This window comes from Vipera berus (assembly GCF_964194415.1).
Source record: "Vipera berus genome assembly, chromosome: Z".
NCBI classification, from domain to species: Eukaryota; Metazoa; Chordata; class Lepidosauria; order Squamata; family Viperidae; genus Vipera; species Vipera berus.
Window position 1 is genome coordinate 107,185,618 of NC_138205.1, and position 27,390 is coordinate 107,213,007.

The following is a 27,390-nucleotide window of genomic DNA, read 5'->3' on the forward strand; positions in this document are numbered from 1 at the left end:
GACAGAGTTCTGAACAAAGGATTGGAAAATAGGATGAGAGCTTAATGCATAACATTAACATAAATGCTATGGACATTTGTTGTTTATCTGTCTACTGGCCTTGCTTCCAAAGATTTATTTAAGCCAAGGGACATATCTTAACTTGTATGTTTCCCCACTTTTCCTCTGGCAATGTTTACGTGGAAATATCATGGACTAAATCTAAAGAAGAAGCAGCAACACAACATATCTGAGATGGAATCTGCATAAACCCCCAAATGAAAAAGACTTTTTAATGACCTAAATCACTCAGCTTTTTGGCACAAGGATATTTGAAATATTTGAGGTCATTCTAAAAACAGTGAAAATTACAATACATGAAATATGCCAAGTGTAGTAGTGACACCTAAAATGATTGTTTCCCCAAAGTACCACCTATATTCACAGGCTTAAAAAAGGGAGATAAATGATACAAAGATAGGTGGAAGAATTGAAATGTCTGGCCTGCAAAAAAGACAGTGGAGGGGAAACAGTGTTCCAATACTATACATGAAAGCATATCAAAGAGAAAACGTTACATTACATTACATTACATTACATTACATTACATTACATTACATTACATTACATTACATTACATTAACTTTACTGCAGTCACTGACCGACATACAGAGAAAATAGTCACTAACTATTTTGTACTGTCCCAAAACTAGAACCAGAAATAATGTGCATGGAAATAAAAACTTTGTAATAGTAAGGTGGAAAGTTAAGCATTCCACTTACCAAGGTTGTGGGTCCTCTATCTCTGAAGGTTTTTAAGAAGATATCTTAACCTCTTCAGAGTGGTTTAATTGGTTTTCCTGCATAAGGCAAAGGGTTAGATTAGATGATCCTTGGGAACCTTTCTAGATGATCCTTGGGATCCTTTCCAACTCCACCATTTAACTATATGAATCTGATCTGAAATTAGTCCTGTAATACTAATATAATGGTAATAGTTTGGTATGCAATTTGCAGGCTTCTTCTTGATGAACAATTTGAGCATATGATGATATAACAGAAATATATGTTAGATACATTTGCATTTGCAAATTTGCTACTGATTTAAGAAGTACAGCACATTCAATAAAGCAATTAAATATTTCAGTAGATTCTTAGATCTGCCCTTCCAATGGGAATATATCAAAATTTATTGTTTACTTGTTTATTAATTTTATATTCTGCCCATCTTGCTATCCAGATATTAAATGATGTTATCCTGTGAATAATTTACACAGGGGCAAATTTAGTGATGCAAATAGAGGGAACAATGACAATATTTCTCCAGACAAAACACTTTTTTCATATCTCTTATTTATTATGCCCCTCGAGTTAATGTAAATTATTCCATTATTTTTGTTTCAGGAATTCAGCATTAGAATACAGCTTACGGATTCAGTAATGTAGTTCTCTGGTTCTTTCCTCTTCTTTCTACTTTTTTTTTTTAGTGCCAGAAATACCATCAAATCTAGCAGTTGCCATGTTTCCCTCCGACTGCAGTATGAATTTGAGAATGGATCTTCACTTAAACGTTGTAAGCTGCCTCTCGTTATACAAAAATTTAGCTATCGGTCATATTGTTTACTTTGAATGCATTATTTAGTGTCTGCAATGAAATTATTGTTCCTTTTGATATGTAGTAAGGATGCTGAAACAGATAGACTCGTTATAATTGACATTAGAATGTGTTTCAGAAGTCAGTGTTTATTTTATAAGAGACAGTTTAGATTGTTGTCAAATTAATTGGTTGCCTGTTCATTCTGCTCCATGTTCATGACCAGATCAATTCCATCACTAGTTGTTGGAGCAGCTCTACCAGTGAAATAAAAAGAATTTTCAAAATTCTCATCTATCAAGCCATGTTGATTCCTTTTCTTGTAGAAATATAAACCTGTGAGAGCAGCTCCGGAAAGGATGAGGATCACCAGCACCACCACAATGACGGCTTTGTTATGGGTTTGTGAAGGAATGACATCTGTCTTTCTTGATTCTGTAAATTAATGCAGGGTAATCACAGCACAATATTCAGGGAAATTTGTCTTAGTATAATTGGACCTTGTCCTTCAAAGAGCACTGGTACTGTTCCTCTCCATTTATTTTTTTCAATAACATTGTGAGATTATGAAATGACGCTCCAGTGATCTTTGTGGTTATGTGGCATTGCAATCCATTTCTTTGGTTGTTTGTCTAATACTGTAGCAACACTAAAACATCACCATAAACCAGGGGTGTCAAACTGCCGGCCCATGGGCCAGATGCATCATGCGGAAACCATGCCCACCCCATTGCTGGCAATGGAAAAAAAGTCAGGATACGTCACAACACGTCACGTGACATTGTGAGTTTGACACCCCTGCCATAAAGCATCACTATATTGGGCCAACATGAAGCTGACCCCAGATCTATCTGACCCCCATGTTGGCCCAAAGTTTTCCCCTTAACTCGACACCCCTTTAACTGAAACTGGAAAAAGGCTGAAGCTGAATGGGGCTTATGATAGTTTGTGTTCTCATGGGTGGGAACTTCATCTAGTCCTTTTTCCCAGCTTCTATACTTAAGTGACATTTAATTCTTTCTTTCCTCCTCTCCCAAGAGGATAAATGTTTTGTTCCTGGACACTGAATTTATTTATTTCTCTTTCTTTCCCTCCAGTTATCTGCAATTTCTACACTGAATTCCATGGAGTTTTGTCCTCAAGGAGAACTTGTATTATAAATAAAGATTAGGAATATTCATTATGGATGGTATTGCAGGTTGTTCTCAGATTTGTTATTTCCCCACCCCCACCCCACCTAAAGAATTTAAATAAGAATTCAGAATTGCTGGAATTTTGCCTAAAATTTTTCTGGATGATGTTCTGTCTACAGAAAATAGCAATATGAACATTATTCTAACTGGTGCATTCCAGTTATATTAGATCAAAACTCATGTGAATTAGGAATGCTACATATTTTGTTTTAATACTTCTAAATACATCAGGTTAAAAGAAACTGAAAGATTCATTTCTTTGGTGCTGGAATCTTGAAAAAGCAACAAGAACAATCCCACATCTTAATATTTAAATTTTATCAGTTGAGAAACTGATTTGAAAATATAATAATGTACAATTAATTATTTTAAAAGATATGAGACAGAGAGGGAAGAGAGAGTGGTAGGTAGGTAGGTAGGTAGGTAGGTAGATGACAGAAACAAATATTTCTCATCTGAGTTTTAAAATTTATTTACTGTGCATAAATTCTTACCTTTGTTTTCTTTCGTCTTCTCAGTAGGTACTGTTTCAACAACTTTAAAAGAGAAATATTGTGAATTATGTTATGCTCAGAGTCCATTACATTTCAGTGTAATGGACTCTGTAATGGACTCTTTGGAATTATCATTGATCATTAAATGGGTATTGTATAAATAGCAACATAATAGCCAAAAAGATACATGCAGTTTCAAGTTGTACCAATATAAATATAGTTCACAAGAAGTAAAAACCCCACTGCATTCTGCACTGGTCAGGCTCTTCTTTCAATACTGGGAGATACTGCTAATGCTCAGCTTTGAGAAAAAGAAATGAGAGCTGGAGAGAGATAGGAAAAGAGTTTTCAAGTATCTGAAACAGTTTTACAAAAAAGTCCAAGATCTGACCTTAATCACACCAAGGTGCTAGGCAAAAAACAGTGGCATTAAATTACAGGAAAGTATATTCTGGTTGAATATTAGAAAAGACATCCTATTAGCAAGAGCAGGGCTTTTTTTCTCATAGAACGCTCAGAACGGAGTTCCGGCACCTTTTTTTAGATGGAACCTTGTAGGGTAGGCAAGGTGGGTTGTATGACATGTGTGAGTTCTGGCACCTTTTTCTGTTACAAAAAAAGCACTGAGCAAGAGTGTTCAGTATATGGTCCTAATTACCAAGAGAGTTCCCCTTCATTTAATATACTCAAGCAAACTATAATTTGGATTCCTACCACAATCAAAACATTGTGTAGGAATGGAAAGAATGTGACTTTTTTCCTGTAAGGTGAAAAATCATGGACTCTCCATAAATCTCCTTGCTTGAATCCTCTCAGGAGACTTATGATTCATCCCTTTACAAAATTTCAGAGCTGTTGATTTTTCTTTCTTTCTCTTCCTTTGGGTATCTATTATTGCCAGTGCAGGTCAGATTAAATGCAGGAAGACAATTTTGTGGTCAAGCTAGGTGAATTAACTGGAAATTCTTTTCTAGACTGATTTCATTCATGTTCAAGATAAACATGAAGATCATCTTAAAGTTGCTGACATATACTTATATCCCATTTGCTCCCTTTCTCCCTCTCATTTTCAGTTATGTTGTGACAAAAAGGCCAAACTGAAGAAAACTAGAAAAATAAAAACATAAAAAATAAAATAAAAATATAAAATGTATTACTTACTTTTGGGTTTTTTGCAAATATATCCCAGATATGAATTACAATAAACATTATTCCAAATCCCATTTGAAGCAAACATTTCTACACAATGTTCATCATACTGGCTTGAAGGTTCTCCAGTGTTCCAGTTGACAAAGGCCACAACAGAATTGTCAATCCATAACCAATCACCTAATGTTGAGATAGAAAATACACCAAGATAATCAGCTCCAGCAATGTCTTTCTTTCTTCCTTCCTTCCTTCCTTCCTTCCTTCCTTCCTTCCTTCCTTCCTTCCTTCCTTCCTTCCTTCCATACTTACTTACTTACTTACTTAGCCTATTTTATGATTAAATGCATGGTTCCATTTAAACACCTCTAGATTTAAACAAAAGTAAAGAACTTTAGTCATGTATGTTACCTGCAGTTATTAGAAATTTGTATTTATTTCAATTTAAAACAAATATGGTTTTAAATATAAAGCAGGAAAACTGTTTCCTGACCAGATATACACATATAGCAGTAGAATTTGGAAACATCCTTTTCCTTTACCAATTTAATAAAAGGAGGACGGTATGATTTTTTTTGTTCATTCAGTTTTAAATAATTGGGCAGAACAAATTCATGTGCCAATTTTTAACCATATAATTTAAATTTGTCATATTGTTGAATTCATAAATGTACAAAGCCATAAATCACAAGGTTGGATTTATACATTACTCTAAGCCAAAAATAAACATTTTTTTTAGTCAAGGTCCTCATTTGTATATTGTATAACATGCCAAAGGTACATGCAAAAACATTAGTGGGCCAGGATCAAAAAAACCCCAAGATGAACTATGGGTGTCCACAGGGGCATCAATGGGCAGCAGACAATGAAATATCCATGGCAACATCACTATGCAAACTGCCTCTTTCATCCTTGTGGTGGACCTTCACTTATGATGACATAATATGTGTTTTCTCATTTGTATGAAATTTCAGCTCATTACAAAACAAGTGGCTATAACAGAAATAAATTTGATGTGATGTCATGTTTTATTTCTTTATTTAGAAAGTTTATATGGGCAGCTAACCCTGGGCAGCTTACAAAAAATAAAAACCCAATAAAGAAACAATAAAAATAATAACCCCCTCCCATCACCCCTCTATAAATGTTAATTTATATATGATTAAAGTTATGTTAATTACTTTGGGGGCAAACTCTCAGGGTACTCTAAAAGCTTTCAGGGAGCAGATAGAATTTGTTCCTCCAAGCCAAAAGTAAATGTCCTTATATTTTAACATAATGGATAAATCTACTAATTTTGCATTTAGTAATTGATGCATTTTTTCCAGAGCAGGGCATGTGACAAAATGCCCTGTGATGTATGAAACTGAGCTATAGTCTCAAATTCCCAACATAATCAATGAAACACTTAACCACACACACACACACACACACACACACACACAGAGAGAGAGAGAGAGAGAGAGAGAGAGAGAGAGAGAGAGAGAGAGAGAGAGAGAGAGAGAGAGAGAGAGAGAGAGAGAGAGAGAGAGAGAGAGAGAGAAATATTTATTGGTTAATGCTTTTTTAAAAACTCAGGATTGAATAATCTAGCGCAGATTCATCTGCCAGTTAGCTAAATAAATTAATAATATATTTTACCTTGGGAAGCATTAGATTGTGACTGAAAAATCTCAAATGTGCTATTTATTTTTTCCTAAATTTAAAGTTTGAGTTATAATTAAAAATCACGTCTACATTTTTCTCTGTTTTTCTCTGTTTTTATATACAAGGAAAATTGTAAGGAGCAATCAAACCTTCTTTGGTACTTGCCAGAAGATTCAATTGTGATCATAATAAAATATTCATAATATAAACAACACTGAGCTTAGAACTTAAATTAAAATATACCATTTAGATTTTTGAACATTCCTATCCAAAATGATTGGGATTTGCTTTCAAGATTTTCTGTAAATTCTGTTAGAAAGTTTGCTTCAGCTGTATCCATTACTGAAACCAGAGAGGCGTCTGTAAAAAAATCAGCAAAAATCAGAGAAAATATTATTTGACTAATTTTTTGACCCATAGCAAGTTAAGTAGCTAATTAAAAGAACATCAAAAAAATATTAAAACATGTTTTTTCTTTGATTCCCCCTTTTTTATATATGGATACCCTGATCAAGCTAACCACTTAAATTTTAAAATAAAGAACACACATCTATACCCATCATATTATTCTCTTTCAAACATTGTGCAAAATGCAGAAAAAGAGTAAACAGTGGTAAACAAATGAAATTAAAGCAGGAAATAAAGGGGAAAATAAAATATAGTTTATAGCAACACTTAGTGCTATATTGTATATCTTCATATCTTTCTAATTCTACAAACTATCCTTGCTTCCTCTGGTTCTGGAAACCAATTTATAAATTGCCTCTTCTTTAAAAATTTTCTCTTTCTAAGGAAGTCATCAACTTTATCCATTGACAAATTTTTTGGGCTTCCCCTTCGTCTTCACTCATTCATTTTTACCTTATGTAAAAAGTATTAGTTTTGTGATTAGAGCCTTACTCATTCCCTATCAACCCTGCTCAGTGTTCTTCTTTCGTATTTCTATTGTATTGGTCATTTACTTTTGTATTCGATCCCCATTCCTTCAGTACCCCATTCCAACTCCATGCAATTTACTCTTGTTTCTCCTCACATGCCCAAATCTTACTTCCATATAACAAACTGGTCAAATGCATATGCTTAGAGAAAGCCATTTCACATCTTTTGACAAACCTCCATTTCTTTAATATTAATCATTTGTTCTACGTTATTCACGTAAGAATCAATAATATAACAAAGATCCTGAAAACAATATCAAGAGACTATCAGCAGCTTGGCATGAAAACCAAAGAGTTAGGAGCAGAGGTGGTATTTTCATCTGTACTTCCAATGGAAGATCAACATCCAGTGAGGGAATGGAGGATTCTAGAAATAAACCACTGGTTTAAAGGATGGTGCTATCGAGAGATCTTCAGATTCCTAGACTAGGATCAACATTACATATATGAGAGCTTCTGGAAGAAGACAGGCTGTATGTCACAAGAACTGGGAAGAATGGGTGTGGAAAATAACTCAGCAAATCTGAAGGACTTTAAACTAAAACTGGAAGGGCGGGGGATCCAATCTTTAGGTCTAATCACAAGCATAAATCCCAAGACAACTAATATAACAGTGAACTAGGGAGTGGTGCAAAGAAAGGGGAACTCAGAAACAAAATAGGAGAACTAGGAAACAAATGCAGGGTTGGCCAGAAAGGACCCAGATAAGTATACACGAATGCTCAAAGTATGAGGAACAAATAGGTCATACTTAAAATCCTAGTACATGAGGGATTGGTGGGATTGGTGGGATTGGGCTGGGTGGGATGAAACTCATGACTGGAATATACTGCTGGAAAGATATAAATTGTTCAAAAGAAATAAATCTAACATAAGAGAAGATGGAGTTGTGTTGTATACAAGAAATCACTACACCACTACAGAAATGCATAAAACCAAGGGTGAAAGCCTTCCTGAATACATATAGGTTAGTACAAAATGAAAAGGGAATGATATTGCATAGGTGTATATCACAGATCATACAACCAAGTAGAATAAATATAGGAATTCTTTGCTAGTCACTTAGCTAAGGTATGTAGGAAACACACCATAGTAGTAATCAGGGACTTTAGCTAAACTGAGAGCTAACTTCAAAAAACTAAGAGAAAGTTTAGGAAGTATTCCATGGATGGAAATCCTAAAGGAGAAAACAAGTCAAGATGCTTGGGAAATTCTAAAAAATGAGATTATAAAAGTTCAATATAAAACAATATTACAAAGAAAGAAAGAAAAACAAGAGACCCAGGATGAAACCAGCATAGTTACACAAAGAACTCTCTGACAAACTGAGAAAAAAGGACAAGTATTAAAAAAATGGAAAGAGGGACATATAACTAAAACAGAATACAAGCAAATAGGTCAAATCTGCAAAGATAAGGTCAGGAAAGCTAAGGTTAAGATTTACAACAAATGTCAAGAATAATTATAAAAAAATTCAAATTTAAGAAACAAGGAAAAGGTCAAGGAATTGATCAGTCAGCTAATGGGAGAAGATGACAGGTTGGCCATGGTTAGCAGGAAGAAAGCAGAACTGTTTCATTCATTCTTTGTATTTGTCTTCCTGCAAAAAGAAAAAAAATAATCCAACCTATCAAAAGGGGTACCGTAAAAGATAGATTAGTAATACAAATTGAAATAGACAAGAAAATGATAAAACAACACCTATCCAGTCTAGACAAGTTCAAATCATCAAGATCAGATAGAATACATCCCACAGTTCTGTACTAGCTGTTAAACATGATCTCAAAACCATCAAACATTTTGTTAAAAAAAAAGCTCCTTGAGTATGGGAGAACTACCAGAGGATTAGAAAAGAGCTGATGTGGTTTCAGAATACAAAAAGGGGAGGGAGTGGATGTAGGAAACTACAGACATATCAGCCTGATATCAATACCTAGGGAAATCCTTGAAAAGATAATCAAGCAGTACATTTGTGAGTACCACTGGGCTCTATCCAACAAAATGCAATTCAATGAGAAAAGTTCCTACACATAGGCAAGAAAAACCAAATGCACAGATATAGAATAGGTGGCACATGGCTCAACTGTAGTAACTGTGAAAGGGATCTTGTGTCTTTGTAGACTACCACTTAAGTATGAGCCAGCAGTATGCTGCAGGTAACAAAGAAGCCAAAGTAGTCCTAGGCTGCACCAATAAAGGGGCAGTTTCAAGATCACATGAAAAGATAGTACTATATTATACTGATCCAATTCTGCTCACCACAATACAAAAAAAAATGTTGAGGACTTCCAGTTTGACGTCACAGCATGACGGGTGCTGGAAGATGGCACTCCATCCTCTGCATTTGATTTTTCCCCACTGGGGACCCTAAAAAGGGTTGAAAGTCACCCCAAAGAGGCACCAGAGAAGGAAGGGACTCTCATTGATCGTGGGAGGGCAACGGTCTTTCCATTTGATCTGAGGAAGCCCTCCAAACTAGTGGGGGACAGACTGGCTACATTCTTGAGGCCAATTAGAAGCTGCTGACATCTGAAGAAAATAAACATTAACCAGCAACTTTTCAGCAACATGGATAAAACTGGATGAGATCTTATCCTCTCTTTATGATTTTAAGACTTTTTCCTGGGGGAAAACCGCCCAAAGCAAAGAATCCTCCCCAATGAGAAAGGGAAGGGGAATTTCCACCCCATTCCCTCAGGAAAAGAAAAGTGGCAAATTAATTGCTTGGGGGAAAATACAGAAAATTACAAGAATAATTTGGAAGCAACACACATATATAACTTTGAAATTTGTAGACTAAAAGTGCTTTTGAGATTTTTTTTAAAGAGACTTAAAAAAGCTTGTAATATATGTTTGGATGCAAACAGCTGGAAGATGGTGTCAATGACATCTAGTGGCAAACTACAGCACTACAATTTATTATGCCTAAAGGAAACTTGGCTGGAAGCCCAGACTCAGGTAAGACTCTTGTTTTCAGAAACTTTCACTTTTGAAAACTGCAACTGGGAAAAGTGGGTGGAGAACCCTCTTGGGCTACTTATCTGTGTGGCAGAGAAAATAAACTATTTTGAAACTGGCCTGCCTGGACTATGAATATAAATACTAACTGACTTTTAGAGCAGTGTCATGGAGCTATTTCCCTATAGAAGAAACATGCATTATTGATTGAGATGATGGAATACTTTGCACTATAAACCTTTGATTGATGAACAATTTTTATTTGCTCTTCCCTCTCTCTGGACAAAAAGGATGTGTTTTTCATTGGACATAAAAATTTGAAAAATTTGAACTTTACTTATATTTGCTGAGGGGAAATTTAAAGACAGACTGATAGGCTGGCTGGATAATTAGGAGTACAAATGACAATTGACTGAAACTTTTTAAATCCCTAAATAGATTGGACTATAAAGACTACATACAAAAACAAAATGGATGTTCCATACTTAGCTTCAAATGGTAAAAAACCATCCCTAACACCTGTCCCCAAAGTCCCGAGCTTGACATACCAACAAGAAAATGTTGTTGAAGTTTAGAAAGAAATTCTATGTTAAAATCATTACAAGAGACAATTGACTTAGCTCATGATGAGACTAAAAATAACAAAGATAAAAGAGCAATTATTTAATCTAAATCTACAAACTCAGAAAATGATTACAAAGAAGGAACTGCAACCCATAAAATGGAAAATCAAAGGAAGCAGATCAAAAGATGGAGGACCTAAAGAAGGGAATTAACAGACAGAGTTAGAGAAACGAAGAGTTAGAAGACGTAGCGATATTGGAAATGGAAAAGATATCTTAGCTGTCAAGATCTCAGAATACACTTGAGGGTAAAAAGAAAGAATTGCTGACTGAATGGAAGATAGAGCTGTTAGGAGAATTGTGGGAAACTGGAGAAGGAGGGAGGCTGTTTAATGAATATCAGTGGGCTGAGCGTCCTTCCAAAAATACTTTAATCAAATTGTCTTTCTTATTCCAAACAATATATACAAATATAGAGCAAGAATTACTTGATGATTCAAATGCATTGACTTAGAAAGTTAGACGGCAAAGCAAAAAAGGTAAAGTAAGACTGAAGAAGAAAATAGAGGTTTTGACCCATTAGATGGGATATTATACTATTAATCAGATGTTTGAACATGGCTGAGAATAGATAATTGTTAGAAATAGAAGTATTTTTATAACTAGAATATTATATTTTAGTATGAGAAGGGAAATGTGAAAATTCTAAAAGGGTTTGAATAAGGGAAGCTTTTGGCTACCCAAATATAACATTATGGGAAATTATAAGTGACAGAGACATTTTGAACACTGATGGGAAATTACAATTAAAAAAGCTGGAAAAACAGGATATTAATTGAACAAATGGATATTAAGTGCAAATGCAATTAAGATATATTTGGTTAGAAAATATATTTTAAACTGCCATTATTGATATTAGGAAAATGTAACAAAGATGTTGACATTCAATTGTATATGTATTAACAATAATAAGAATTATATTTGCCAAATGTGGGGAAATGTGTACTACTGGAAGAAGAAAGGAAGCATTGGATGGTGTAATACTGGGCCTAGATTGAAGAAGTTAAAATGTACCACTGAATTACTAATGGACCCAGGACAACACATTGTTTATTAAGTACTTATGATTGTAAAACTAGAAAATTTATATAATATTTATATAAAAAAGTTGAAACCCTAGAAAGAATGTAGAAAAGAACATCAAAGATGATAAGGGGTCTGGAGGCTAAACCATACAATGAACAATTCAGGGAGCTAGGTACCATGTTTCCCCGAAAGTAAACCCACCCCCGAAAATAAGTCCCCAGTATAAGCCCTCTCTCCGAAAGTAAGCCCTACTTTTTATAAATAAATATTTTATTAATTTTCTATTTTTACAATCAAGTGCATAATTAAACAACGTTATGACTGAGTGCATTAGTAAATCCATGGTACATGTAAGCTTCTTCAAACTTAATCCAGTATTACACCCTCCAATACATCCTCTCTTCTTCTGGTAATAGACATTTTTCCACACTAAGCAAATACAATTCTTATTGTTGTAAATAAATATACAATTGCCTATCAACGTTTGTTATATTTTCTAAAGGTGACAATAATATCAGTTTACAATATCTTTTATCCAAAGCATATCTTAATTGAGTTTGCATTCAATATCCATTTATTCAGTCTATATCCTATTTTCACTTTTTACCATTTTAATTCCCCATCTCCAAAGTGGCAGGTGGAGTGCTGGAGGCTCGGGGAGGGAGGGTAGGCGGGCCATTGGTGAGCGCAATGTGGCTCGCCTGAAAGCGGCCTTGGAACAAGTGGGGCAGGTAAGGAAAGAAATCCTCACTCCCCCCCCCCAGGAATTGCCTTTCTTTGCTTACCTGACTCCCACCCCCATGCCATTTCTCCTTCACGATCTGCTGCCACCACGTACAGGGAAACAAAGGAAGGGGTGGAAAGGTCAACCAAGCAATTCAAAATTGGGAAAGGAGTCCGGCAAGGCTGTATACTGTCACGCTGCCTATTTAACTTATATGCAGAGCACATCATGAGAAAGGCAGGGCTAGATGAATCAAAAGTTGGAGTTAAGATTGCTGGCAGAAATATCAACAACCTAAGATATGCAGATGATACCACTCTAATGGCAGAAAGTGAAGAAAAACTAAAGAGCCTCTTGTTGCGGGTGAAGAAGGAGAGTGCAAAACTTGGGTTGAAACTTAACATTAAGAAAACCAAGATCATGGCATCCGGCCCTCTCAATTCCTGGCAAATAGATGGGGAAGAAATGGAGGTAGTGACAGATTTTATTTTCCTGGGCTCCAAGGTCACTGCAGATGGGGATTGTAGCCAAGAAATTAAAAGATGCTTGCTCTTGGGAATGAAAGCCATGGCAAATCTAGACAGCAAACTAAAAAGCAGAGACATCACCCTGTCAACAAAAGTGTGTATAGTCAAGGCTATGGTCTTCCCAGTTGCAATGTATGGCAGTGAAAGCTGGACCATAAAAAAGGCTGAGCGCCAAAGAATTGAGGCCTTTGAACTGTGGTACTGGAGAAGACTCCTGCGAGAGTCCCTTGGACTGCAAGGCGATCAAACCGGTCAGTCCTAGAGGAGATCAACCCTGACTGTTCTTTAGAAGGCCAGATCCTGAAGCTAAAACTCAAATACTTTGGCCACCTAATGAGAAGGAAGGACTCACTGGAGAAGAGCCTAATGCTGGGAAAGATTGAGGGCAAGAGAAGAAGGGGACGACGATGAGGTGGCTGGATGGAGTCACTGAAGCAGTAGGCGTGAGCTTAAATGGACTCCAGAAGATGGTAGAGGACAGGAAGGCCTGGAGGAATGTTGTCCATAGGGTCGCGATGGGTCGGACACGACTTTGCAGCTAACAACAACAACAATGCAGCTGAAAGGCAGATTAGTAAAAAAAAATCCTTGGGGGAGGCAAGAGCATCTGGTGGGGACGGACACGGCAACCTTGCCCTGTGCAACTTTGACAGGTGTCTGGCAGGCAGAGGGAAGTAATTCCACCACCACCCCATAGCAACCTTACCCGGCATGGCTTTGGCAGGTGTCTGGCAGGTGGAGGGAAGCAACTCCACCCTTCCCCATGGCAACCTTACCCTGTGTGGCTTTGGCATGTGCTGGCAAGCAGAGGAAAGCAACTGGTCTGCCACCACACTCTCGCCACCGTGTTTCTTCTCCACCCCATGCACAGGCCCTGCCTCCCACACACACACTTGAGGTCTACTGGTGCCAGTACCAGCAAAAAATAATCTCTCCCCCCCCCAAAAAAAACTAGTGCTTACTTCAGAGCCCAAAAGAAAGTAAGACAGGGTCTTGCTATCAGGGAAACATGATTTGTTTATCTAACAAAAAGAAGGATTAGGGATGATATGATAGCAGTACTTTAGTCTGTCCTTTAAGTAAACTTAACATGATTGACCTATTCTCCAAAGCACTTGAGGGCAGGACAAGAAGTAATTGGTGGAAGAGCATTAAATAGAGATCCAATCCAGAACTAAGGAGAAATTTTCTGACAGTGAAAACAATCAGTTGAATGTTTGTGGATGCTCCAACACTGGAAGGTTTCAAGTAGAGACTGGACAGCAATTTGTCCAGAATTCTGTAAGATCTCCTTCTCAAGTAGAGGGTTGGAGTATAAGGCCTCTAAGATCCCTTCCAATCCTATTCTATATTCTAAGGAATCCACATCCTTTCTATTAAAATATTTACAAATCTTAGTATTTTAATATTAGTTTCTTCTACTTGTTTTAAAATAAAATCAGATATTATAATTAGTGAATGGAAACACTTACCTAGTTGCAAACAAGCTAATGATGCCTTTGGCCAACTCATCTTTGATGAGGCTTCAAAGTGATAGCAATGACCACGGAATGGAATCCAAGATTTCTCCACTGTAAGTGGGCAGTTTCCTGGTTCTTGGGGTGGAACAGTAGGTGACAACACTGTTTTTAAAAAAACAATATAATTTTTAATTCTAATTAATTTATTTTGGTTAAAAGATTATTATGAGGAACATTATCAAAACTGCAGTGTTTTCTAGTAAGCACCCTTGTCCTTTTTAATATTTTTTATGTTACTGTTAACTATTTTTTAGTTTTACACACCAACATAGGGAAATATAGATAGAGCTTAAATTAGGTGGTTATGGTCACTACCTTCACACTTCTATAAATGTACACTCCCTAATATATGCACTGGTGGGTGTATAGTTATTCCTAATATGCTCTTTTTTGACACACAGTCATTGAGTTCAAATATAGATCACAAAACTGAAAGAATGCAGCATGTGAAAAATAATTGTGTTCCAATATGTAGTCTTTTGAGATCTAACTATTTAAAGGGCAGACTAAATTTGCCAGTCTCTTTCCTCCTTAAACACTGTTATAGTTCACAATCTGACTTAACTAGTATATAAAGGCAGAGGTCCTTCCATCCAGGTGCAATTTAAGGGGCAGGTCTCCTCCTAAACATCATCCAAGCTGTATGGTTGCATTTATTTATTGTACATATTAGAATTTCATCTTCCTTTTATTACTTTACAGGTAGCCCAAAATGACAAACATATCTAATGCTACTTACTCCCCTTATTTTCTCCACAACTACAACTCTGTAAGGTGAACTGGGCTGAGAGAGAGAGAGAGTGACTGCTGCAAAGTTACACAGTTGGCTTTTGTGCCTAAATCAGGATTAGAACTCTCAGTCTCCTGGTTTCCAGACCACTACATCAAACAGTCTCTTTAAATTTTTGCAAGCTAAATCATGAATACCCCTACATTAGAAGAGTAAAATTTGGAATTCCCTACATTGCTGAATTACAATTCTTAGCAAGCATTAATTTATTTTATTTATTTATTTATTTAGTTATATTTATATACCGCCCTATTCCCTGAGGACTCAGGGCGGTTTACAGGGAATTAAAAATCCAAAATACAAAAATTAAGAACCAAATTAAAAAATATTAAATTAACCCTGTAGTCAGTTAAAAAGAACCCCAAATTAAAAATTCCTCCTCAGTCTGGGCCCGAGAGCTCAAAGAGCCAGGTCTTCAGGCCCCGGCGGAATGATCGAAGGTCGGGGGCAGTTCTCAGCTCCACCGGCAGCTGGTTCCAGAGGGCAGGCGCTCCCACCGAGAAGGCCCTATCCCTGGGTGTCACCCGCCGGCAGTCTCTTACCGGCGGGACCCTGAGCAGACCCTCCCTGTGGGAGCGCACTGGGCGAAGGGCATTTGATGCCGGCAGCAGGTGTTCCCTCAGATATCCCGGACCCAGGCCATGTAGGGCTTTATAGGTGATAACCAGCACCTTGAATTTCACCCGGAGGGCAACCGGAAGCCAATGCAGCTCACGGAGTAGAGGTGTTACATGGGAGTATCGGGAAACCCCCATTACAACTCGCGCGGCCGCATTCTGCACCAGTTGAAGCCTCCGAGTGGTCTTCAAGGGCAGCCCCATGTAGAGAGCGTTAGTAGTCCAAATGGGAGGTCACAAGCGCATGAGTAACTGTGCGTAGGGCATCTCGGTCCAGATAGGGACGCAACTGGCGCACCAGGCGAACCTGGGCAAAAGCCCCCCTGGTCACGGCTCCTATATGGTCTTCGAAATTGAGCCGTGAATCCAGGAGGACGCCCAAGTTGCGAGCCCTATCGACGGGGGGTAACACCTCACCCCCCATCATTAAGGATGGAATAACTTGGTTAACCCGAGATGCCGATATGCACAGCCACTCAGTCTTGGCGGGATTGAGACGAAGCCTGTTTCTCCCCATCCAGACCTGAACCGCCTCCAGGCACCGGGACATCACGGAGAGGGCATCACTGGGTTGGTTCGGGGTGGAAAGAAAAAGTTGGGTATCATCAGCGTACTGATGATACCCCACCCCAAAACCACGAATGATCTCGCCCAGCGGCTTCATATAGATGTTGAACAGGAGAGGCGAGAGAACCGACCCCTGAGGGACTCCACAAATGAGAGACCTCGGGGCGGATCTCTGCCCTCCTGTCAACACCGACTGCGAGCGGCCCTGGAGGTAGGAGGAGAACCACCGTAAAACGGTGCCTCCCACTCCCAGCCCCCTGAGACGCCGCAGTAAGATACCATGGTCGATGGTATCGAACGCCGCTGAGAGATCTAATAGGACCAGGACAGAGGAGCAACCCCTGTCCCTAGCCCTCCAGAGATCATTCACCAGCGCGACCAATGCCGTCTCCGTGCTGTGTCCGGGCCTGAAGCCCGATTGGTACGGGTCCAGATAATCAGTTTCCTCCAGGAACAGAGGGAGCTGATGCGCCACCACACTCTCAACAACCTTCGCCAGAAAGCGAAGGTTGGAGACTGGACGGTAGTTGTTTAAAACAGCCGGGTCCAAAGCAGGCTTCTTGAGAAGGGGTCTCACCACCGCCTCCTTCAAGGCGGCAGGAAAGACACCCTCCTTCAAGGAAGCAGTTATTACTGCATGGAACCAGCCTCGTGTTCCTTCCCGAGCCGCATAAGCTAGCCAGGAGGGGCACGGATCCAACAAACAGGTGGTGGTGCTCAGTCTCCCCATGATCCTGTCCACATCATCAGGGGAAACAGGGTCGAACTCATTCCAGATAACGTGCTCAAGATGTTAATGTTATTCGTGATGGCTAAGTCTGCTTGGCATGTAGTTCAGTAACGTTTTCCTATGTCCACTCTACAATATTCCCAAAGACTTTTTAAATAAGACTTGTGCAAAATTTCACCGCTTAAATGAAGGTGTATTCCCTGCAAAAAGTAACCTGGATGTCTATGGCACTGTTTCTAAATTATTTGTGGCACTCCAACATACTTACAAGATGCCAAGGCTGGAGAAAACTGCTTTAGTCTGAATATGAAACCATTAAGAAAAATTTTTACCTATCCTCTAACTTACTCTTGGGATATTTGCAAAGAGGAAAATACTTTATACTGCATGAGTCTGTCTTCCAGGTCCCATCCAAGTCCATATAAACACAGCCTAATTTTTGTTTGGGTTCATTTGCTGCCCATCTAGTATACTTCATCCGGAACTTATCAATCCATATGTACTGTCCACCAGTCTAAAAAACAAACAAACAAAAAACCCACATTGAATGAGAGACATGTTTCTTATGAGGGATCACTAATCTGAAAATATTGGGCTTTTGATGTCTGTCGTTGTGCCCAGAGTAAAAAAATGACAATAAAGATTATCTGATCTGATCTGATCTAGGAATGTTACATTATTGCTTCACTGGAAAGAAATCCTATCAGAATTTAGTCTTTATTTGTAGTAACAACAGCAATCCAATTTGAAATACAAATATTAGAGTAAATGCAATGTAGGTTGTTTTGATGGATGGTTTCACAACAACACTAAGCCTTCATGTTTGCTGCCATAAACCAAGAGAAGTCTTTGGTTCCGAATTCCAATTCCCAATAATTTGCCAAATGCTCATGGACTTACATAATAAATATAGCTTTAAGTAAACTCTGACTTGGTTAAAAGTTTTGAGAGATAGAAAAAAACAAGAACTGCTTCAGAATAACATTTGCTCACTATTGTTTCATCTATTCTGAGAATCCTCGTGCTATATACTCGTATTGTTTGAACCTGGCCACTAAGAGCGTGTTTAAAAATAAATAATTAAAAAATACTGGCATAATAGCAATATGTATCTGGGTGCAATTAAAGGTGCTGGTAATTACCTATAAAGCCCTACATAGCTTGGGACCAGGGAATCTGAGGGATCGCCTATTTCCTGTACAAGAGTTTCTACCTATCCAGTTAGATCAAATAGGATGGACATGCTGCAGATCCCACCAGCCAAAGAATGTCAGCTGATGGGGACTGGAAGATGAGCTTTTTCTGCAGAGCAAATCCTTGCTCTGTGGAACATCTTCCATCCAGAGATTAGAATGGCCCTAACTCTGTTAGCAAAGCTTTAAAGACCAGGCTATGCTCCTGAGCCTACATTCGCCAAGAGCCCCGCCTCCTGGATATATTATAAACAGGCCATATGTTTTGGTTTGAATGAACCTGAATTAAACACTTTAATGGCTTTTGCTGTTTTTGTTGTTTTAAAATATTTTTTACAATTGTAATTGTAATATATGTTTCAGAATTGTGAGCCACTCAGAGTCATTTTCTGAGATGGGTGGCTATAGAAATCAAATCAAATGAATCAACAAATGAATAAATAGATATCAGCATGTGTGAATTCAAACTCTGGTCTTGGGAGGGCAAAGTCATATTAGACTGACTGGAAGGTATAGCAAATAGTCATTTCATTCATCTACAGTAGTTTTCTCATTTTCATTTCCACTGAATGGAACAACTGCCCTCAAAATTAATAGCATATTCTTGTATGCTCCAAAATAAATAAACAAATAGAAATTTGATGGAACTTTGTGGACTGATACAAGTTGCATTTACCAGATTACTGTTGAGGCCAAGCCACACAATCCTTTTTTGTTTTAGTATTTTTAGCCAGAGATATGAGAGGCCAAAGGGATCTAAAATGCTAGCAAGACTTGAGTCTCTCCTGTCACAACTTTTCCTTGCATCTTCCCATGTCATTTTGGCTTCAATGATGAAGTAGCTGCTATTTCTATAATGGAAACGCTGCTCTGGGGTGGTGGATGGAAGAAAAGAGTATTTGGGGTCTACAAAAGAAAAAGAATATGGTAAGGCTCTTGTCAAAAATATGAAGACATAAAATGCAAAAATGAGAAAACCCCTTTTTAGACATACAGTGGAAATGATATCTGAGGCAAATTGACGTTTGTTTTGGGAAAGGTCAGCATAAAATGCGAAATGTGTTTTTATTTCAAGGTCAAAACCAATAGCCCCACTTGAAACACTTTCAGGTATTTTGATCATAGAATATGCCTGGTTTTTTTAAAAAAAAATCATGACCAGGTAATAAAGATGACACCCCCATACTTTTTGGCTGGACTAATGCATGGGATTGTCCTTGAAGATCACTCAGAAGTCAGTTAATTCCAACTGCAGCAGCTTAAATGATGGGCTTAACTTAGTTACCACTGATATTTTTACTTTAAGAGCTGCACTAGTTACTAAGAGCAATTCAAGATGGTAATTGTCACTCTTAAAGCACTGCATGTACCAGGACTTAAGTATCTTTGTGATCATCTGCTCTGAGAAAAAGTTTGCCTATCTGGTGAGATCTGGTAGACCAAATTTGCTTTAGGTCTCATCACCAAGGACAACATGGGAGAACATTCTCCCTGCTCACATCTCTTCTCTGGAACAGCTAACAGTACAGTCAGGTTGAAGGCTGCTCCATCCTTGCTAGTAATTCACAAAATAAATGAAGTACTGGCAGTTAGTGACTGATGAAATTTTATATTAATGTATCATGCATTTTGACTTTATTATTGCATTAATCAAATGTTATGCTTCTCAGTCATTTTTCATCTGGAGAGGCATGTAAGTCTTAGCAAATAAATAAAACACCTAATTATAATTCTGCACTATGGTTATGCTCTGAGATTAAAGACCATCATAGTCTGGTGGTTGTATTGAAACATTGTGCGGGAAAGTCAGAGAAATTTAAAACAAAATGTGCTTTTCTTTTCAGAAATTAAACAGAGGCAAGGAGACAAAAATAGACAAAATACTCACTAGTGTTAGCTTGGCATATGTACCCTTTGTTATAGTAGCAATAACTATTTCTCCATAAGCCTGCACTTTTGTAAGGCAACGATTTCATTACAATACAATCTTCCTGTATGAAATGGAAAACAATAAATGTTGAAAGTGGTATGGATAAACTCCTTAGTTTCTCAGTCATACCAATTTAGTAGCCATGGGAAAGCAGAGAAAGTTGGTAGAGAAGGTTACATGGAATCCTCAATTTACAACCACTTGTTTATTGACCATTTTAAGTTACAACAGTCCTGACAAAACTGACTTATGACCAGTCCTCACAACCACTGCAGCATTTCTCCATAGTCACGTGATCCAGATTGGGACACATGGTAATCAACATATATTTACACTGTTACAGTATCCTTGGGTCATGTGATCACCATCTGCAATCTTTCCAACAGGCTTCTGCCAAGCAAAGTCAATGCGGAAAGGCGGATTCACTTAGTGATGACAGGATTCATTAACAACTGCAGTGATTTGCTCAATAACCATGATAAAAAACTGGGCAAGATTCACTTAACAATCACCTTATTTAGCAATGGAATTTCTGGTTACAATTGTGGCTGTAAATCAGGGACCTCCTGTACAGAAGGAGTCACCATGGTTTCTGGCAGTATGGAAAAGCAAGAATGTTGCATGCCCAGATGTCAACAGTGCGCTGCAAATGGTAAATCCCACCCACCCACTCTCCCAATCATAACTCAGGCATAGCTCCACAGGATGTTCCTGGAAACATAGTTGGATGTATTTGTCAAGAGATGACAAATCTGGGATAGAATAAGGAAATATCATTTGTAATAGCTGCTCTTACACTGTATGCTACCTTATTACGAGATCTGCTATACACCAAGGCAATTCACAAAAGTAGCCTATTTGTTTTCCTCGCAGAGAGCATTGGTCAAGATCAGTTTTTCCCTGGGTAACAATCAGAATAGTCACCTGCCCAGTTGCTATCCTTAATTCTTTTGTCCAGTCTGCAGGATACCCTGCACTTGTCCCTCCTAGCTGATTGTTAGATCAGCAAACTAGCTAGTGGATTCTGGGAATTGAAACTGACACTTCTTACAGTTGCCAAGATTGAGAAAAACTGGCTTACTGTGTAGATCCTATTCTCAAAGGAAGTACCTTGAGATTTAATTTTCAATATTGCCTCTGCTGATTTATTCTGCTGATAAAGATGTGCAATCAAGCTGAATGGTGCTTCAGACGGCATGGGATGCTAACATAACCCCTGTCTGCAACTCCTTAAAGCAGCCATATTTTTTCCTGTGATTGCCTAGCTGCCCTCTGCAACTGCAACATAATTCTGAGAAAAAACACACATTTAGTTTTAGAAACTGTAAAGGAGTATATTTTCTGTACTCCTATGTGTATGTAAGAGAACATCTGCCTTCAAATCTAAATCAAAACAAAACAAAACAATAACCACTAGTAGTTCATTAAATTATTTTGCCTACTCATGTTGCTTTTTTTCTTCTAATCGTGTGACACTAATTTCAGACTCATACAGTATAACAGAGGTTGAGTGGGAAGAAGATAAAGCAAGGAAATTGGGAGACGTTTTCAGATTCCATCATGTAGTCAAATACCTACACTGCTTTGTCCAAAACTCAGTGGGAAACCTTTGTCCCAGTTGGTGTAACGGACTCCTCTTCCATCTGTCCAGAGGTACATTTGATCCTCATTGATGTCATTTAGTCCTATCCATACGTCACTTTGGAATTTATTTAAATGGAAGGTGAGAAAGGCTAAAAAGAAAAAGTAGTGGGAGAAGAATGATCAGAGAAAGTAGATATTCCTAATATTTGGGACAGCATGAAACCAAAGCAAATATTTCACTAAATAAAGAATTCTGAAATGAATTAAAACATATTGAAAAGTAGACTTAAATGAATGCATAATGAGTATTTGAAACAAAGTCACTGAAGTTTGAAATTTGATTTGGAAAATGTACCAAGCTTTGTGGGAAATGAATAACCACACCATGAATGTTATAATTCCACTGAGATACTTACTGCTTTTACATTCAGTGGTTTGCCATTAGTAACAAAAGTGAGCTCAAGCTTTTATAATGTATATGAACAACACATTTATTTATGTACTGATTAAAATATTTTAATCTCACTTTGATCCTAGAGCAATACAACTGAATCATAAAACATATGTGTGGGTGTGTTATCAATGTGTATGGCACCTTGATCACAAAAGCAGCTCTAAATGATTTATACATTATATGACTGCAAAAATCTGTAAATATTATGGCTGTGTAAATACTTGGAAATTTATGTGTTTGAGTGTTCAAGAGCATATAAAAGATTTTTTTTTTCAAATTGTTAAATCATCCATGTCTATTTTGGCTGTCTTAGCATGAATAGCCAACAGGGAAAATGCAAAGCAAAGCAAACATTTTGCACATCTCTAATAAATATATACAGCAGGTACCTTCCTTTCTTCCTTTGCTTTTAGTATGAAAGGGAACATCTGAAACTTTTTTCTGTAATTTCTATGAAATCACAATTTTCCATTTTATCTTAAAGATGCAAAATGACTTTTACAACTATATTTGCTTGGGGGCAAACACAGGTTTACCATTATCTGTATGTAATAGTAAGAAAATTAAGGAGGAGGAAGAAATAGTTGTACTAGCAGCAGTAAGAAAGGAGAAAATATGAATTAAGGTGTTATAACTTTTCATTTAAAATTCTGGGTACAAACTAGTATTGTAAGACTCCATAAAAGTGGTCAGGTGGTTTCATCAATGGCATATTCATCCCATAAAACATAATCACCCCAAAGTTGATGTAAAATTTCACAAATAAGTAAACTTTTATTAATTGATATGGTGCTTATATACCTTGTACCCTTTCATTGAGTATTGTAACCAGGTTTCCTCCAGTTTCATAATCCTGACAAGCTTTCCGTGCATTTTTCCAATTTTTTCGGTCATCTTGATTAAATCCAAAGAATTTATAGCACTTTTTTTACAAAAAAAAATCCAAATGCAAGGATAGAGACAAATAAAAATAAATGTTTATTTCATTATTAATTATTTTAGAAATGTATATAGTCACAGACAATAAAAGCAATAAATAATATACAATTTAAAAACCAAGCAGCCAGGAAAAAAGCATCAGTTAGAAGTCAAATACACTACCCTCTTCGTCATTCTTTTTTGATCCCAGCCTGGAGGAAAAGCCAGATTATCTAGACAGAGACCACATAGATGTCAGCTGGGAGAGTCTCCCAGAGAACCATGTTTGCAACAGAAAACAATCTCACAAGTGCTTTTCTAAGTACGCTCACTAGATTTTGTGGTAGTAGCATCCAGTTCTTGATTGATTAGATTTTTCCCCCACCTTAGTTTATAAGTAATTCAAACTGAAGAACATTCATAGGATTCCTTTCTCCTCTTATTTTCCCCACAACAATGCTGTGAGCTGGATTGGGCCAGGAAAAAGGGACTGGCCCAAAGTCATTTAACCAGCTTTAATGCCTAATGGGAGGATTAGAACTTAGTGTCCTGGTTTCTAGACCAGATCTTAATCATTATACCAAATTGGCTCTATTAGAAAATTATGGTTGATTTTGAAAAAATGGATCTGATTGGTACTTGGAAACTGACATGTGTCCTTCTATTGGGAAATCCAAAAAGATTCCACTAGGACAATATATTTCCTTATAGTTACCAAAGAAACTGGAGGAACTGATATTGGTACCTATGGATGGAGGAGCAAAGAGGACCAAACCAATAAAAGCTGTGTAACAATGCAAACCCTATCCATTTTTATACAGTATATGCATTGCAATGATGCACATATGGATGGAATGAACTGAGCTTGCAGAATGATAATATTTACACTGCTTTTGCCATTTTTTTTAATGCGAAGGATCCTTGTTATAGGATGTGGGAAAGGCCTTGGGAGACTGTCTTTGTGAAGAGATGCTCAGAGACAATACAGCTATAGCTGGTTAATGGGCAGATCAAGAGGCTCAGAAGGGACTCTACCTAAGTTCTTGATCAGTAAAGGTAATAATTGTACTTTCAGATTTGCAAGATTCTGTTAATGTAGCTTTACCATAATGTAAAATTAGTTTATCTGGTCACGTATACTGTCTAGTATATATGGTAAGACTGATGAGCGTTCACCTTTATTTTATGTATATATGCACAAAATTCATCTGTGATGCCATCTTATCAAGGCATTTATTTTAATCGTGTAAAAAAAATCTTCCATAGAAAGTTCCTCTCATCTTGTTATCCTTTTGTTTCTTGGAGCAATTCTTTTTAAAAAAGGAAATAATTACTATACCTTGTTTTCAAACAACAGCCAAGATTCAGCGCATCCTCCTTGAAAGGAAGGTGGTGTGGGGGCAACAGTTACATGGACTGAGTTGTTATGTCGTTCACATATGAAAGAAGACGGATAGCCACAGTTTATATCATTCCAAAGTCCTAAGCAAAAGAAGAGAAATGGTTGAATGTGAGCAGGGGAAGGGGACTACAGGGTGGTCAAACAGTCAAGAAGGTAAGAACAACCTTGCAACCAAATCCCCACACATTTCTAATGTGTCATGACAATAGCTACATGAGCTGCTTCATGAGTTTCTAATGCATGCATTGACAGACAAGGAGATAATTAGAGGAGCATTTATCCACAAAGCTGGATTCACCCATGCTAGAAGTGAATTGAGGTCACTGTATTGGTGGGTGTCTCACAAGACAGCATTGTCTCCAGATGCCTATTAGCCTGCATGATACTCAGATTCTCTAAGACTAAGTCTTGTCCCATTTGTAGTAAGGAACTGATTCCTTTCTCTTTTGTTTGCTATTAAACAGTAACATTATTTCAGTTCTTAAGAAACTCCTGGAAAAATACAAGTTAATGCTGAGTGACTAATGGAATTCCAGATTTTATATCCATATATTCTGAGCTCAGAATATTAAAAACACATTTCAAACACAACTGACTGTTGGCTAAGTAATTAGAAAGACTATGTGACCAGCACTTGAAACAAAATCTAACATTCCTATGTTAAACAATACTGCAGAGAATCAAACAGCTTCTTCCTTCAGCCAATCCAAATTCTTTTCAGATTTGGGAAAAGAGCCACAGCTTGCTGTCCAATCTATAGAAGAGACTGTCCTAAAAACAGCATGTTAGCTTGAGTCACATTCAAATAACGTATGCATATTACAACTGCTTTTCTAAAGCCCATATCCTGGTAGAAGACAACATTAGTGATATAGATGCACTGTGATTAACCAGACTACATGATATCTCTATTGATCAACTTGGGAGTCACAGAATATTTTGAAAAGTAGACTTCAGTGCAACTCCAGATGTACCTAATCTCCCAATTCAAGAATTTCAGCAACTAAATAAATCCAGTCAAAACAATGCTCCTCAGCAATGATTAACAAATTAGGAAAATGAAATTTCTCCAGACAGAGCAGCAGCTAAGCCAAAAGGAAATGCCATAATGGCTTCCAGGGCTAGGGAAGGACTAGAACTAGTAAAAGTCATACTCTCAAGAAAATGTGAGACAGCCTTGGAAAAAGTAGAGAAGAATCTAGAGATGTTGAGAATGTTATAACTCCAGCATAATTTATCAAGGTTGAGGCCTTGACAAAGTCTCAATCCTATACTGCAAAAATACATTTTCCCACATTTAAAGTCTTTTGTTATATGTATCCTGACAATTATTGATTGCAAGATATTGAAACACACAAAAGGCACATTTATTATATGCTACTGGGCCTATATCAGTAGTGGGATTCAGCTGGTTCACACCACTTCAACAGAACCGGTAGCTAATTTTTTGTTGCCCAGGCCCAGAACGGACTTCCGGAAGTGGCATCCACACAGAGAACCGGTTGTTCACATATCTGAATCCCACCACTGGGCTGTATGCTTCTTTACTGTATACAGGTAATCATTGACTTATAACCATTCATTTAATGACTGTTCAAAGTTATAATGGCCCTGAAAAAAGTGACTTATAACCTGTCCTCACACTTATGACCATTGCAGCACCCATAGATGATCATACTTTGGGCCCTTGTCAACCAGCATATATTTACAATGGTCACACTGTCCTGGGATCATGTGGCCACAATTTGTGAACTTTCCAAACAGCTTCTGACAAGCAAAGTTAATGAAGGAAGCTAGATTCACTTAATGACTGTGTGATTCACTTAAATTTAATTTAATTTAATTTAATTATGGGACTTATATGCCATCCTATCTCCCGAAGGACTCAGGGCGGCTAACAACAATAAAAAAACAATAAATACAATGAATACAAATTTTAAAAGAGATTAAATTTTACAAAGCCCCACTAAAACCTGTAAAAATTAAAAACATGATTAAAACCCCCAACATCAGTCCGGGTCGGCCAGTTGGAAAAGATATGTCTTTAGGTCGTGACGAAAGGAACGGAGATCTGGGTCTATCCGAAGTTCTCGGGGGAGCTGATTCCAAAGGGCAGCCGCCCCAACAGAGAAGGCCCTCCCCCTGGGGGTCACCAGCCAACATTGTAGGGCTGACGGCACCCTGAGGATACCCTCTCTGTGTGAGTGCACAGGGCGATGGGAAGTCGTTCCTGGCAGCAGACGGTCCTGCAAATATCCCGGACCTAAGCCATGTAGGGCTTTATAAGTAAGAACCAGCACCTTGAACCTCACCCGGAGGGCAACCGGCAACCAATGCAGCTCACGCAGGAGGGGTGTAATATGGGACTATCGGGATGCTCCCATCACAACCCGTGTGGCCGCATTCTGCACCAGCTGAAGCCTCTGGGTGGCCTTCAAGGGCAACCCCATGTAGAGAGCGTTGCAGTAATCTACACAGGAGGTAACGAGTGCATGAGTGACTGTACGTAAGGCATCACGGTCCAGATAGGGGTGCAACTGGCGCACCAGGCAAACCTGGGCAAATGCCCCCCTGGCCACGACCCCTATATGGTCTTCTAAATTGAGTCGTGCATCCAGGAGGACACCCAAGTTGTGTGCCCTATCAACGGGAGGTAACACCTCTCCCCCATAACCAAAGATGATGAATCTTGGACAACACAAGATGCCAATACATAGAGCCACTCAGTCTTGGCCGGGTTGAGTTGGAGCCTGTTCTTCCCCATCCAGATCCGCACCGTTTCCAGGCAACAGGACATCACGTCGAGGGCATCACTGGGTTGGTTCGGAGTGGAGAT

General features: G+C 38.0%; 1 protein-coding gene across 1 annotated transcript in view; it reads right to left on the reverse strand.

Annotated features, from left to right (window-relative positions):
- Positions 1-1,026: 1,026 nt before the first annotated feature.
- MRC1 (mannose receptor C-type 1) overlaps positions 1,027-27,390 on the reverse strand; it is a gene marked incomplete at its 5' end in the record, with an annotated part of 75,022 nt that continues 48,658 nt past the window's right edge. The window contains 11 exon segments of the mRNA XM_081345096.1: positions 1,027-2,008; positions 3,261-3,302; positions 4,422-4,589; positions 6,297-6,413; positions 14,322-14,471; positions 17,422-17,587; positions 18,943-19,172; positions 20,155-20,257; positions 21,775-21,929; positions 23,036-23,156; positions 24,492-24,634. Of these exon segments, the coding sequence (XP_081201222.1) occupies positions 1,758-2,008; positions 3,261-3,302; positions 4,422-4,589; positions 6,297-6,413; positions 14,322-14,471; positions 17,422-17,587; positions 18,943-19,172; positions 20,155-20,257; positions 21,775-21,929; positions 23,036-23,156; positions 24,492-24,634 (1,646 nt within the window). The 3' untranslated portion in view covers positions 1,027-1,757.